Raw genomic sequence first — 16,675 nt, forward strand, 5'->3', positions numbered from 1 at the left:
CCCCTCAGTGGTGGCTTTTTTCTTTTACGTAGATCTGCAGAGATTCCTTTAGGGGGCGCTGTTGCGCAGTCTGAAACCTTACCATGCTGCCGCTTTTCTTTCCTTCACAGCTGGCTCATGGCCGGCTGATCTGGATTCATCGTAATTGAGAGCAGGGAGGGATAGAAAATCGATTGGGAGCCTGGCAGTTCTTTAATGGCAACTCTTTTTACCTGTTATCTAGTGAGATGGGCTGCAGGGGCCCCTGACAATGACACGCTGCCCTCTTAGCGGCAGTCTGACTGATTAGGAGAGACAACGACGTGTCAAAGAGAGCCGAATCACAAAGCCTGCAGGCTCCTCTTCGCACGCTCTGATCATCTAGTGGGAGCTCGATTGGAGCCCGGAGGTCCGGGGGCCCCATCGAACCCGCCGCACATGTGCATGGGATAAGGGGGAGGCTCTACAGCCGAGAAATTGCTTTCTCGAATAGAGTTTACAGTCTGTAAGTTTTTGGATGTGCTTTCTAAACCGCTCAGGAATTGTAAGGACGTGAGACGCATATGCAGCCGAACATCACTCGACTGAAATAACAGACACAGGCCAGTTTCCTCAGAGAGGGCCATCATAAAAACAGCTGAAGGGCTCCATCTAGTGGCGGAAGTGGGATAAATCAGTCGAGTGCACTTTATGTATGCTTAGCAAATAGTTTTTTGTGTGTGTTTAGGGCGAGACCGAATTCATTACAGGGCTGGATTTAGCGACCACGGGACACTGAGTACATCGATCTGGATGTGTGAATGTGATGTGTGACAGGATCATTTCTGCTGTTTTACTATGAACCCTCTTTTTTCTTTTTCTCTACATGGTCACCTCTCTACACCCCCTTTTTTGTTATCCCGTTTCACAACCCCTTGCTTCCTCTGTCTCTCTATCACTCTCTCTCTTTCTACCCTGTGTTAACCGCTGTGTGGGACATGTTATAGGTAAAGGTCCAGAGACCATATTTGCGGGCCAGAACTTGAATGACAACGAATGGCACACAGTTCGTGTCGTCAGAAGAGGCAAAAGTCTGAAGCTAACGGTGGATGACCTGCAGCCTTCTGAAGGTACATTATATTCTCAAGTGTTCTTGAGCATTTCCTGCTCTGAAAGTGTATAGTTGAGAGTACAGAGCAGTATTGTCTGACCCTATCCACCTTATTTTTCAGGTAAGCGCGGCCACAGCCATTTGTAATTTAAATGTGTCTGGCTTCTGGTGTCATTCGCTTATTTTAAGTTGTATAAAGCAGCTTATGTTGCAAACTGGTATTTCTTACCATATCATTTTAATGTATTGTCTTGATTTGACAATACATTGTCTTGATGTAAAAATGTTTGTGCTACAAACCAGCTTGTTTATACAAGCTGGTTTGTAGCACAAACATTTTTACAGTTTACTGCACTTTGATATATTATTTTTGTTATTTTCTTATTGCGGCTAAAAACGGAAGTCTCGCACATTCATAGAAAACACCTTACTTCTGCATTGAAAAATAAGGTGGATACGAACATACAACAATACTTTATTTTAAATTAAAGAGTTAACTAACATAATTCAAGATTGCTTGATTTAAAATATGATTCAAATATGACCTCTTTGTCTCTCTGATATAAATATGCTTTTAACTTGCATTATGAAAATATGTAAATATTTCCTGCTTTATGTATGTATAAAAATCTATAAACACTACCATTCAAAAGTTTGGGGTTGTTAAGATTTATTTGATGAAAAATATATATTTTTTAATGTAATTTATTCATCTGATGGCAAAGCTGAATTTTCAGTAGCCATTGCTTCAGTCTTCAGTGTCACATGATCCTGCAGAAATCATTCTAATATGCTGATTTTCTGCTCAAAAAGGTGAGCTACTTACTTAGTACTTTTTGGAAACAGTGACTTTGATGATTAGAAAGTTCAAAACTTTCTTATTACAATCTTATAACACTTTGTTTTATTATTATTATTTTTTTTTGTTGATAAATTTAATACATCCTTGATGAAAACAAGTATTTGTTTCTAATAAAAATATTACCCCGATCTTTTGAGCAGTAGAGTAATTTTATTAATATAAATGATGTCAAATATATAATGATTTCCTTGTTGATATATTCCTTAGTTGTATGTTAGATAAAAACAAAAGTAACCTGTGATTTCAAAATATAAAACCACAGGAATTTTACATGTAGGTAAATTTATTTATATAAGATACGAAATAATTTATTTGTTGATTAAGTTACTAGGTGCACTGTAAAACAAATATTGTTGGTTTAATTCACAAAATTAAGTAACCCGTTTGCCTTAATTTTTAGTTTGAAATTGGTTTAATAAATAGAAATTCAAAATATTATTGTATCTGAACCACATAAAACGTGTTATACATAATGAAAATAGCACAATTTGTTTTACTTCATCATTACAAATAAAACTCACACAATTAACCAATATGCTTACAAAATATTTTAATAATATTTGAATAAAGGTTGTCGATTCTCAAAAATGTTCATTGTATTATCTAAAAATGTTTATTTCAATGAACTCAACATTTTAAAGCAAAATAAGTTAAGCTAACTGATTTTTAAAATATTTTTTTTGCAGTGTGTAAGAGAAAGTTTTAAAATCCCATGTAAGATAATAAAGTTAATAGGAAGTGCCCCCCAGTTTCACGTGATTATAATTATTTCCTTTAAGTAATCTTCGCACATTGCTGCTTTGCTAATGGTCTTGTGGAAGAGCCATTCATGAAGGGATTGAGTAGCTCACTTTTCAATAGCCCTCAGTGCTCCTCAAGGGGCAAAAACACCTTTTGCAATTTGCCCACTGAATGCAGCGTCATATATAAAAAAGGTAGTTCTTTCCCACAGTGCAGTACAATCAACTCTGGTTTCTTGCTGAACTTACTAGTGTGTATTCAACACTTTGAAATAGTATTTCGTTTAATGGCTGATGCATTCCTAGGCCAAACCACTGAGGGAATACATTATACTCACATAACCTTCCTGATTTTAGAGTGAAAGAGCTTCCTCTTGGGAAGCTTTAAAAGAGGTTTTTAAAATATTTAAGGACTTCTTTCTCTCCCACTAGATTGCAGAAATATGAAGTTAACCTTTTTTCCTTCAAATTCCCTGAAATACTTCTGACATTCTTCCAACTCTTAATTATTGCATGTTTTCTAGCCCTTAATGTTTGTTAAAACTCTCATGTTGCTGCAGTAAATTTGAGATGACCCACTTGACAACACTGCGGCCCTGTCCCGAATAGCGCACTTTATATGTACTTGTGGTCTTGTGATTGCTTGAACATGTCTGTGAAGCCCACAAGACCATATGATTTCCCTTTTGTCTGCTACATGACAGTATATTTACTGTATACTGTATGGGCAGTAGTTGGGACGGGGCCTGTGTTATGACACCCTACCCTTCCTGCATTAAATCTGTTTTCGATTATTCGCCTTGGTAAGGTCAAATCACAGGGGACCACACGCAGCTGGAGTTCCACAATGTGGAGACGGGCATCGTTACAGAGAAGCGGTACATGCCTGCCGTGCCCTCCAACTTCATTGGACACCTGCAGGGTCTGTCCTTCAATGGCATGTCCTACATTGACCTGTGCAAGAACGGCGACATTGACTACTGTGAACTGAACGCCATGATCGGCTACAGGAGCATCGTGGCAGATCCGGTTACCTTCAAGTCTCGCTCTAGCTATGTGACCTTGCCCACCCTGCAGGCCTATTACTCCATGCACTTGTTCTTCCAATTTAAGACCACTTCACCAGATGGGCTCATCCTGTACAACCGAGGAGATGGCAATGACTTTATAGTTGTTGAGCTGGTAAAAGGGTGAGCTCTGTTTATTTTTAAAGCACAACGTTTGATTCGAATGCTCAGAACTTGTGATAAGTCGTTCATTACTTGTTTTCATGACTGTGTATGTAGATATCTCCATTATGTGTCCGACCTGGGAAATGGAGCTCATCTCATCAAAGGAAATTCCAACACACCTCTGAATGACAATCACTGGCACAATGTGATGATCTCAAGAGATACAAACAACCTTCACACAGTCAAAATAGACACCAAAATCACCACACAGACTACCATGGGAGCTAAGAACCTGGATCTGAAAGGTACTTTTGCTATTCTCTTCATGAGAAGCATGATTTCAACTGATCATTTAAAGGCATAGTTCACCCCAAAATGAAAATGTATGTTTATCTGCTTACTCCCAGGGTATCCAAGATGTAGGTGTGTTTGTTTCTTTAGTAGAACACAAATGAAGATTTGTAACTACAACCGGTGTATTTCTATGAGAGCCACTATGAGAGTAAAACACACAGATATACAAATCCATATTAAACCAACCACATCGCTTGTGACGATGCATTGATGTCTTAAGACACAAAACGATTGGTTTCTGTTAGAAACCGAACAGTATTTGTATTATTTTTATATATAATTCTTCATATCAGGGATATATACTATACATAGATTCCTCATTAGTGCCTGCGCGGATCATTCGAATGAGGCATCTATATAAATATATTTTACTCTCATAGTGACTCTCATAGAAATACACCCCATTGACATACTGGAGGTAAACATCTTAATTTGTGTTCTACTGAAGAAACAAACACATCTTGGATGCCCCTTGGGGTAAGCAGATAAACATCACATTTTCCTTTTTGGGTGAACTATCCCTTTAAAGGTGAATTCAATACAATAATTATTTTGTTTTATTTATAGAGTGACCAGATTTCTCAGGGTGGAACATGGGACAGAATAACATAATTCATGATTTGAGAAATTTTATTCCATGATAACAATATACATATTTGTATTATATTTTTGTTTATAAAAAAGTACAAACAGGCAAATTACAAACAACAGGACAAATACGATAATTGCAAAATAATACAAAATTAAATGGGGTTCAGTAGATTTATTTAGCGTGTATATATTACATTAATTAAAAAAAAAATGTTGTTTGATTAATACTTGATTAACAAGTGTTTTAGGCTGCTGTCTGACCGAATGCTTGGATTTAATCGATCTAATATACTGATGCATATCTGATTTCCATCAAGCTGTTTTTACATTCACTTAAGCCAAACACATTTACTTGAGATACACCACATGATGGGCATTTTGACAGCCAAGTCTGTATTTGACCATCGAGGCATAAAGAGAACTGAAATCAAGATCGTGCACTGTCTTAGAGAGCGCTTCTGATGTGTGTCATTCAGCATGATACCACAATGAGTTCTTTTTTCACAATTTACAACGCATAACTTGGTAAACTCTTTTTGAAGATCATCGTTTAACATACACCTGCACTTCTTCATGTTTGATCTCCTTCGTGTTTTCTAATATCCTGCCTTCACTTACTCCAATTTCAATAATGAATTATGATTGAATTTTGTAGTCTAAAATAGACTATGACGAGATTTGTTACCTTTAATTAGGCTGTTATCGCATGACAAGACTACTACCTGCTTTTTTTATGATCACCTAGCAAAGACAATTTAGGAAAGAAAAAATACGGGACAAAGCGTGAATTTAATTTAATTTTTTTCATAGTCAGGACACTAAAAATTGCGCTGAAATATGAAACTGTCCCAGGAAAAACGGGTCTGGTCACCCTATGCATTTATTTCATTTAATATTTTCCCCAAAAAGTTTGGGATTTGTAAGATATTTTCTGTTTTTTCAAGATCACCACCAAGGCTTAAACAGCCATTGATCCCGTCTTCAGTGTCATGATCTTTCAGAAATCATTCTAATTTTCTGATTTGATGCTCAGCATATATATTTTTCTTCTTCTTTTTTATGTTAAACTCCTGCACTGCTTGACAGTTTTGATCAATTTAATGCATCCTTACTGAATGAAAGCGTTGAATGGTATTGTATGTGTTCTTTACCTTAGTGCCAAGTTGTATTTACTTTGTGTATATTGTGCAAAAAACAAATGGACCAGCAGGGGGAAGTGGTGTACCTTTTCTATGGGTGTTTACATAACATGGTCCCCTGATAGTTGAAATGAAAAGACTTGTCGGTCAGAGCATAATATTTCCTGTCTCTACAGGTGATTTGTATGTGGGAGGTGTGGCCAAAGAGATGTTTAAGGACTTGCCAAAGCTGGTGCATTCTAAAGAGGGCTTCCAGGGCTGCTTGGCATCTGTGGACCTGAACGGCCGTTTGCCAGACCTGCTGTCAGACGCACTGTCCAACGCCGGCCAGGTGGAGAGAGGATGCGAAGGTGAGGAAAACGGTATGAATGGCACAGACACAAGTTCGTCTTAATGCGGTCCTTTGATTGATGACTGCAGTCTCCAATCCTTGTCTCATCTCATGCACTCCTGTTAATCCTCTCTGCTTCTTGTTCTCTTCACTATCTGTTTTGTGTTTTCTTCATGCTGGGCCAGTTTTAACGTGTTTCAGGCTTCTGTGTTCTTTGTTGGAAACGGGTGTAGATTAGGGGTGAACGATACGGACATGTTCCTATCAATGCCAAGAGACCTTGTGTTTTTCCTAATCTGTAACTGGGATGAAGCTATCCAAGCTATAACAGAGAAAACTGCCAGTTTGTTAGTAGCATATTAATTAGGGATACCAAAGTTAACAGTAATCCTTTTTTCATCAGAGCTCAGAAAGATGTAAAAGCCAAGCATCAGTGGTACTAACATAATTGAGAATGGCCCATTGGGCGGCTGCGAGAGTATTGTAAAAATAGGCTGGGTTTTTTTTCTGTCCTTAAAAAGATTAATTGAATGGGTCCATTATTAAAAGGAAAAAAACATTTAAAGGGGAATATAATAATAATCATTCGATTTATTGATAGCAATATTGTGCTTTTTGAACGTTTTTAGGCTTCTGTGAACTTTCAGTTCATCAAAGAATCCTGCCTGTAATTATAAAAAATTATGCCACTCTAAAATATTATGCAGCAACTGTTTTTAGCATTGATAATAATAAGAACTTATTCTTGCGCACCAAATCAGCATATTCGAATGATTTCTAAAGGATCATGTGACATTAAAAACTTCAGCTTTGACATCACAAAAATAAGATACAATTTTAAAAATAAATTCAAATAGAAAACAGTCCATTTAAATTGTAATAATATTTTAGTTTTACTGCATTTTTGATCAAATAAAAGCAGCTTTGGTGAGCATAAGAGACATAATGGATATCAATACTATAATAAACACATTTGCCTTGCTCTCTAAATGATGGCTTCCCATAGACTGCTATTATTTTTAAATTTATCTAATGAAATAAATCTTAACTACTGACTAACCATAACCCTATTGCTAAAAGAAAACCTATTTGTTACATTTCCAGGAACGATTTTCAGCAATTCAGCAAAATATTACAAAATACTCACACACATAGTGTTTATATCTAGTCAAGTCACCTTCATTTGTATAGCACTTTTAACAATAGAGATTGTTTCAAAGCAGCTTTACAGTGATAACAGGAAATTCATTCAAACAAAGCCTGTTTTGGCTGCACAGCAGCTCTAGAAAATTGTTATCGTCCAGCTTAAGTAAGTTTTTCATTGATTCATTTCCAAATTTAAAATCATTAGTTATTAAATTAAGGGCTGCTTTCACACAAATAATTTACATTATTAAAGAGTGGCATTTTAGTTGCCTGAGAAAAAAAAAACAAAAAAAAACACATTTTGCAATCACATTTCGGGAATGTTCATGGCTGAAAAATGTCCTTCTGTTCAAACCAAACCTACGCTGACTGATATTTATTATGTCTGTTCCTGATTTTTGTCATCTCTAATTCCACCTCTCTACTTCCCCGGGTCTTTGTCTGCTTTTGTCTACATTCTTTATTTCCTCTCTCTGTTCCCTTACATTTTAACAACTTAATTTGTTATAATCACAGACATTCCAGTGCCTCTACTAACATCTTATATTTTTTGTTTTGTTTTTTCTTTTTCGTTTGGCTGACAAAAGTTGCATTGCTGAAAGCTGACTTGCAAGGTAGATAGCCATGTGTGTGTCTTAACCGATGCCCCCTCCTCCCCTCCTCCAGTGTGAGCGTCTGATGTCGTAGATCACGTTTGCCCAGCAGCCGGTCTAGTTACTCCATCACCGTAAATACAAGCACAGTCCGCACACCTTGTATTTACAGCCTCCCGGTCTTAAAATGTCTCCGAGTGTCCTGTGTCATGGTTTTCCCCCACTTACCTGTCACTTCTCTTTTCATTGGAGCGTACATCTGTTCTGTTGTTTACTGGAGGCATGCGACCCCCCTTCCCTCTTCCGACAGTGCCTCCCCCCACCCACTGCATGCAGTCTCAACTCCTTCCACACAAGAATGCGACGGAAATAGCCTGTAGCCTTTACCCCCAATAAGGGCCTTAAAACTAGGTGGAATTTCCCAAGTGGTTAGGGAATCTCTCCCGTGAGTTCCAAGCCAGATTACTCCGCTCAGATTTTTACCACTTGGTTTGAGAGAATCTCTTCGGGGGAACGAGCCAACCCTCTTGTTTCTCCGCCTGAGACTTTAAATGAGCTTCGCTCAGACAGATCAGGTGAGACAGGAGGAGCGGCGCTCATCTGGATCGCACTGGCGGCTGTCGTAGTGTCTCCCTCTCCTCCTCCTCCTTCTCTCCTGCCAGACTCGCTTCACTTCCGAGTCAAGTGGCCAAGCCGCAAATGTGCGACTGATTGGCCAAATGGCTGAGTGATGGAGAGGAGGGAGCGTCTGAGGGCCAGGGGCCTGTTTTACATGCCGGCTGAAGTAATGAGAGAAATGAGAACAGAAGTGTTTCCGCAGGCTGTAATATGCCTGGCCCGTCGCCCCGTCGCTTCGCTTCTGTAGACTGAACACAAAATGAGCTGTTCCAGACGGCCCCCATTTATCTTACAGCCCCAAGTCCCCAGGGAGTGCTACTGCTTTAAACTCACCTCAGCAATACTAGGAGCAGATGTTATTATCACACAGGGGCCTGTATTATTACTGGAGCCAATACACTGCGCATTACTGCCAATGCTACTCTGTTACAGCCTCTGGTGCAATGCTTGGATTGCACTTTAAAATCAAGTCACCTGTCCACACTTAATGTTTTATTGAGTAATAAGACAGATTAAAGGCGCACTCATTGATTTTTTTTTTCTTTCTTTATTTAACTTTTTTAAAAGTTTTACACTTAAAGAAATGAATAATACTTTTTTAAAACCATGTAGACTCTCATGAGATTAAGACTCCATCAGTCTAGTAAAATCCTCGTGGGGCGGTATGTTGAGTTCAATTTATCTTGGTAACCTCCCGATTATATGTACTTTTACTTGGGGAATAAATGAATCATGACTAACTGCAAATAGTGCATTTCTGCAATGATAATTACACAGACTGTGTGTGTGTGTGTGTGTGTGTGTGTGTGTGTGTGTGTGTGTGTGTGTGTGTGTGTGTGTGTGTGTGTGTGTGTGTGTGTGTGTGTGTGTGTGTGTGTGTGTGTGTGTGTGTGTGTGTGTGTGTGTGTGTGTGTGTATGTGTGTGTAATGTGTACCTTTTTTTAAAGTTTGGGGTCTGTAACAAAATAGTATTTTTTTAAAAAGAAAATAATATTCAAATTCAGCCAGGATTAAATTGACGAAAAAGTGACAGCAAAGATGTTTATAGTGTTACAAAAGATTTCTACTTCAAATAAATGCTGTTCTATTTAACATTCTATTCATCAAATAAACCTGGGAAAAAAGGATGGTTTTCATCAAAATTTTAAGCAGCTCAACAGTTTTCAATGTTGATGTTAATAATAAGAATTAAGCACAAAATCAGCGTATTAGAGTAATTTCTAAAGGATCACATGCAGTGAAAATTGAGCTTTTCCATCACATGAATTATTTTCACATTAATATTAATATGAAACTAATATTTCAGTTTTTAATAAGACAAATATTGCAAGTTTCATTAAATAAATGCAGCCTTGGTGAGCATAAGAATAGTTTTTAATATCTTTTTTAAAAAATCTTTTTTATATTATTTTACTGACCCCAAACTTGTACATGGCAGTGTACATCTAAACCACTAGGTGTCAGTATAAGTCCAAAACATGTATACATGTGGCTACTTCCTCTCTAATATGCAGTATCATGCGAAAGGCAGTATGTCAAATGAGAAGTATGTCTAAATAGTATTCATGAAACTGCCCGGTGTGCATCTAGTGGACACTTTACTATTGTATCATTCATAAATGGCAGGGAACAGCGAAACAGCCAACGTCATATGTCACTGTCAACATACCAGTTTGTGTTGTTAATACTAAACATATGCATCATTTTAGAATGTACTTTTAACAGTCGTGAAGTAAGTTCATCAAATGTGGTATATACATAATTTTGGAGCATGGGCAAATTACTAAGCTCTGTTTTGTACAGGACTTTATTCAAAGATAATGACAGAAAGTAAGCTAAAAATAAGCACACTCATTATGTATGTATTCACACTAAAATGGAAAAGATTTATATGTTGTTCTTTTACAGAAGTACTATTTGAATGTTACACATTCGTGTGCATATTTTTAAATATTTTTATTGTATTTTCTTCACCCAATTCAGATCCCTAAAGAGTGTTAAAACAGAATATTTTGTCCTCACTGGTAGTTGTCTTGTCATCTATGGGGAGTGAGCAGATGGGACGGTTCTGTGTGGCTGTTTCTGCTGCAATAAAACCCTTTCTCTAGTCTGGCTTTTTTGTCGTAAGGGAGCTGTTAATTTATATACCCTTCTCTTTTTCTTTTTCTGTTTGTTTCTCTCCCTCTACTCTGTCATCGGTCTCTTCAGGCCCCAGCACTACCTGTCAAGAGGATTCCTGCTCCAATCAGGGCGTGTGTCTGCAGCAGTGGGAGGGCTTCAGTTGCGACTGCAGCATGACATCATTTGGAGGGCCGCTCTGCAATGACCGTGAGTCTATCACCTCTCTTGCTTTTCAACTACTGTAGAAATAACCCAACGCACTGATCCAGAACCACACAAATTGGTTTGTCAGTGGGTGAGAGCACATGTGCTGCTATTATTTTTGTATTCTTAAAACAGCCAGTTTTATGGCTATATTTTCGGAAATGGTATTGAATGTATAAACTGTGAAAAATAAACCCAGACCAATTTATATTCAAACCTCATTCTCTGCACTTACTACAAAGACTGAGATCAAAAGATATGAGATTCTACTGATGCATCAGATGTGACATGTCACATTGAATTAAAATGGAATCTCAGTGACCCTTAGAAAATGTCTATTTTCAGAACAGAATACTAGCATAGTGCGTTCTGCATACTGCACAGAATACGCCACATGCTCCCAGTACAGTACTGTGCGATTGGTATGTTTATGTGTTTTGAACAATAAACATTTTAAAAAGTAATATGCTACACAAGAGTTATTTTACATTCATAAAATTTGTTGCATAGAATTGGTTATTTATTTTGCTATTAAGGTGGATGGTTCCGTGGTTTTTTCTAGGCTTGATTGTGTTTATGGGGTGCAGTATAACATTTAAAAATGCCATGTTTCTTATATTTTACCTTTACTCCGCACCGATGTCTCCACTGTCCTTTGAACGGCTCGTTTGCTTCCTGCTTCTATGAAGCCCATCCCTCCAAAAAAACGCAATTGTCTTAGATTGGTTAGATGGCCAAATGTAGTTTCATGTATTTTTATTGGCTGAAGTGCCAAGCACAAGTTGTCCGGAAACGGCCCACCCCTTACCATTACGGGCAGAAGTCAAATCTGCGGTGACTAGCAAGGGTTTATGATGTCACCAACCCGCGAAGATGCTTGTTGTAGTCGAAACCCTGACGTTTTTGTATGCAATAAACTGACATAACTTTAAAAGACAATATCTCCGTTTGCATTGAACTTTCAGCGTTGTAACTTTGCAGATACTGTTTATGCTCAAGCAGCAACATTACACACTAACTAAAGTTTAAAAGTGAAATCGCATGTAACCACCCCTTTAAGATCAAATCATTGCTGATATTAACTACAGTTTATTTGTCACACCCAGTGTTAATCTGAAATTATTGCAGCGATTATACACATTGTACACATAGCAAATATAAAAGTCAATCCTGTTTTATGTATACAGGACAATTTATATCAACCATAATATATGTAGTGATCATACTGCACAGAAAAATCTATCCCGCCATGAAAAAATGTAAAATCTTTTTTATTTTAAGATGATGACTTGTTCAAGATGCAACATAGACCGTTTCATTTACTAGCTGCACTAAAGATGCACTAAAGACTGTTTCATTTACTCATTTTAAAGAAATGTAAGCATTATACTGTCTATACTGTGTATGTAGTATTCAGTAAATAACCCAGTATTCCTTTCTGAAAATAGTCATTTTGTGCTTTGCATGCAAACTGCCAAAATAGTGCAGTCTTCTGCTACACCACTAGAGGGGGTCAATGGACAGTGCATAGCTGGAAGCTGTACATATTACAATATACTACAGTGACAAAAAATATGCTTATTAGATTCATGGATATAATTAGAGCTAGAGGAAACAAGTGTTCTTTGATTTGTGTGTGTGGGAATTTATGAATGGGTTTGTAATATTGAGCTGTATCGCAAGAAGAGCATTGACTGAATTTGGTGTGAAAAGCCCCAGTGCTTGTTGCCTGTGAAAGTGCTGAGTGCCAGGAATCGGAGGCAGAGTGAAAGTCCTTGAGATGGTTTACGGAGAAGATCTATTACAGGCTCAAGCCATGCACAGCTAATCCATTCTGTGGGTTTGCCAAACTGATAAGAGCCCGCCTTTGTTCAGGAGGAAGAAACCACATAGACGGCTTGCATTACATCATCCGCATCCCCACACCTCGCTGGAACCTATTTAGTGTGTGTTTTTAAATGAGAACGGGAGAAGAAGATAGGATCGCTTTTGCTACCTAATTAGAATTATAAAGAGAAACACATCTCCCACCCCCCACCCGCGATATTCAGATTTGATAAATGAAATACATTGGTGGATTTTCGCACTTCACATTTGTTATTGTATGTAAGCCCATGGGTTAATGATTACAGGCTGAATCCATCTTTTACTGTGCAGTTATTTGTGCAAGGAACAGTAGATGTGCACACAATATTAATGTCCCTGCACGGTCATATGCCCATGCACACACACATACACAGGCTCATTTAGATGTGTAGAAGCCCATGCAAGCCCAGTGACCATCAGGCCGTGAAGGCAGTGCAAAGAAAAAGAGGCTTTGTCTGAGCATAGCGGCAGAAAGTAAAGCCTGGGTTTGAGGCTCACAAGCTCTTCCTCTCCCACACACACACACACACACACACACACACACACACACACACACACACACACACACACACACACACACACACACACACACACACACACACGTGCATGCTGATCAATACACAAGTCCCTGCAAGGGAGGGGGCAGGTTCCGTAATTAACACTTGCCATGTGCCAAATGGGAGAAAAAATTAAAAGTTACTCACCAGTGACTTTTATATGTAAATAAAATATAATACATGGTTTGATTTAAATATTTTTATAAGAACATGTAGAAAAGTCTACATCCACTGAAATAAATATATGAGTAACAAAATAATCTTAATGTTTTTGTTTGGTTCCACTGAGAGATGGATAATAATATTTCTATTTTTGATTAATAACATTAATGTATTATTATAAATAACACAAATATATATAATTTTATAATTATAATTATATAATGTTATATCATTATAGTTGTATACTTTCTTTAAAAATATATTTTTAGGCTGGTAAGCTTAATTTCTATAATTATGCAAGGACAAAAATCTAATTTAAATCTAATGACAAATGTATGCACATTTTAATGATTCATTATTCATTCTCATTTTAAAAAGTTTTTTTTTTCCTTAAAGAAAAAAGTTCAAAACTAAATATCTAATTTTCATAATGAAAAATATAGGAATATTTAATGGTGAATAATATTTTTCTCCATGGCCTGTAATATTAGGCTGGGATATTTTCTGCGTTTGTTCATCACTGGCATTTGTGGCAAAAGTTAATTTTACGTGTTGGGTCAGAGCATTTGTCCATTAGTCTCATCAAGCATGGACAATGAATTTCAGATTCGTATGTCTACTATCGACATGAGCTGGTTAACAAAGAGCACGTCAGAAAACTGCAAAAAGCAAGGAGCAATAGCAGAGACAAATGGCAGGTTCTTCACTGAAAGTAAAACTGATTTGCTCAGTATGAATGCTATTAATGACACGGAGCGCAGATAATAGACGGACAAATTACGTGATTAAAAAATGACCACAGCTATAGAGAAAAACGTGAAGAGATAACGTGATTCTCAAGTGAGGAATGTGATATTAAATCTGATCGCCTGTTCTCCAACCGAACAATATGCTTTTAAAGACGTGCTTCATTTTTAATTAGCTTTTTGCTTATCGAAGATCTTGTTTCTTAATAAACAACATCCAGTCGGTTACTGGAGCATCATGGGTGGGGGTTGATTCATGCTTCCTGTAGTCAATGGATGAGGAATATGATCGTGCGGTTTATTATTTATCTGTTTTCTTTTCACATTGGGAATCATTCCTCCTTTCTTTAAAAAAACAAACAGAACAACAGAACATAATACAATTCAACACAAGCTGGAGCGAAACGAGAGGAAGAAAAAAGCAGACCTTTCCACTTATGTCTCCCCTACTGTTTAAAATACTTGAAACCTTTTTTCCTTCACAGAATGGAAGCACCAGTATTAAAACATGCTCTACTTCCTTTGAATCTGCTTTTGAGGTCAGCTGAAAAAAGAAATGGATTGGCTCAAACATGTGACTGCCAGAGAATGGCGAGGGTCCTCTGCTCAAAGCGACACCCAGCCTTCACCATTAGGTGGCAGCCTTGTAAACCGAAACTGAAGCACGTGCTCATTTTGCAGACGGGGTTCTCGCATTCTTTTAATATCGCAGAGAACAATTAGCTCGCTATGAATGCAGCAGACTGGTTTCCAAATTGTTTCGTATACCTCTGGAGCTGTGATGTTTCATTATGTACAGCACTGGGTATTGCTAAAGTCACAGTGATAAAATTGTCTTCCAAATAGAGCAGATTCGGTTCCTGCTGGAGTCTGTCTTTGAGCCCCTGGCGAGGCAGCTCTGATCACCCGGCTTTGTCAACTTTAATTATACAGTGCTAACGATGCTCAAAGCTGGGAGGAGGGAGAAGCAACGATCTCCTTGTGCGAGAGGAGATGACACCAGTGTCACTTTTAGAGCGCCTTTCTTCACACTCCAACTGCAGTCTCTATGGAGAAGCACACCTGCAGACTTCCTCCTATAACCCACACACACACACACACACACAGCATGGGGTGCGCATTAGAGAGAGGGTGAAAATGACAGTCGCCATAGATATTCATTTTGTATGTTCTTTTGTTTTGTTTCATTTGTTAGTGAAAAAATCACACGAACAAAACAGAGATTTATGTTCATTATGCTCATTTACACACCACCATTCCACTTTTTTCAGTAGAACACACCAGTGGTTCTCAACTAACGAGATTGCGGCCGGTCGCTAAATGCTAACCGCATGATTGTCGATAAAGGCAATAAGTAATTCCAAACCTGTGAGATTTTCTTTCTTCTACGGCACACAAAGAAAACTTTATGAAAAATGTCCGGTTTTTAATCCATACAATGGAAGCCGGTGGGGTTCAACATTGTTGTGTACTCCATTGACTTTAGTTGTATGGACAAAAAGAGATTAAGTGCCAGATTTACTAACAGCATGCGTCAGCACAAACCTTCTTTTGCTGTAAAAAACTACTGTTAGGATTTACTAAAGACACACCATGATAAATTAGTGCTGAAAAGCCCTGGACAGTTATTTTTGCAACTGACCTTATTGCATATGCATTTGTAGGAGTTTCTCTTTTAGATGCAAAATTTATGGGAGGAAAGTCATTAAATGAATCACGCAAGATGATTTACTGTGATTTGTGTTAGTCAATTTACTGGTATTTGCGGCATTATTTACCGCCCCCCAAAAAAACATGTTTTAAGCCAGATGCTTTTTGCACTGCTCTTGGTTGATTGCGTCATTATGGAAATTATCCGGCTGCATCTGTGTTCTTTAATTTGCCAGTAGATCACATCAGCGCTAATTTGCCCAATTTTAAGAAATCTTGGCCCTAAGTATCTTATTTTTTGTTCCACAGAAGAAATGGTTAGTTGTACAGGTTTGGAATTATATTAGGATGAGTAAATGTCAGAATTTATATATATTTGTGTTACCTGTACCTTTAAGTAAATGTGGCCTGTCTTTTTCCCGTTGACGTCAAAATCTGGGCGTCTATCGAGGTATGATTTTGGCTCATCATACACGTCTCTTGGTACCCTCTAGACAAATTAGGCAGATGGCAACACGATCAGGTTGCCTGACTTGCCCTCATTTTCAAAAACTGTAAAATTAATCAATTTCCCCACCAAATTTGGGTTAAGCAGCACATTTGAGAACCATTGTGTTAGCTTAATAAAAACAAAACGTCAAACTATAAAACACATAGATTTGGATTTAAAAATATTTAAATCTTAAGCCTAGCTTGAAGCCTTGAAGCTATTGTCGCATCTTACAATTAAGGAAAGAGCGCTATTAAATGAAGT

General features: G+C 37.7%; 1 protein-coding gene across 17 annotated transcripts in view; it reads left to right on the forward strand.

Annotated features, from left to right (window-relative positions):
* The window catches only part of nrxn1a (neurexin 1a), a 212,976-nt gene that overhangs the window by 130,273 nt on the left and 66,028 nt on the right, over window positions 1–16,675 (forward strand). For 10 of the 17 annotated variants that reach the window (XM_067430707.1, XM_067430708.1, XM_067430719.1 and 7 more), the window contains 6 exons: window positions 966–1,088; window positions 3,480–3,861; window positions 3,958–4,148; window positions 6,104–6,277; window positions 7,992–8,018; window positions 10,824–10,943. In XM_067430707.1, coding sequence (XP_067286808.1) covers window positions 966–1,088; window positions 3,480–3,861; window positions 3,958–4,148; window positions 6,104–6,277; window positions 7,992–8,018; window positions 10,824–10,943 — 1,017 coding nt within the window. Of the gene's footprint in view, window positions 1–965; window positions 1,089–3,479; window positions 3,862–3,957; window positions 4,149–6,103; window positions 6,290–7,991; window positions 8,019–10,823; window positions 10,944–16,675 lie in introns of all 17 variants that reach the window. The other 7 variants (XM_067430712.1, XM_067430720.1, XM_067430717.1 and 4 more) reach the window with 2 other exon arrangements.

The sequence above is a fragment of the Pseudorasbora parva genome, chromosome 21 (genome assembly GCF_024679245.1).
Source record: "Pseudorasbora parva isolate DD20220531a chromosome 21, ASM2467924v1, whole genome shotgun sequence".
Classification (NCBI taxonomy): Eukaryota; Metazoa; Chordata; class Actinopteri; order Cypriniformes; family Gobionidae; genus Pseudorasbora; species Pseudorasbora parva.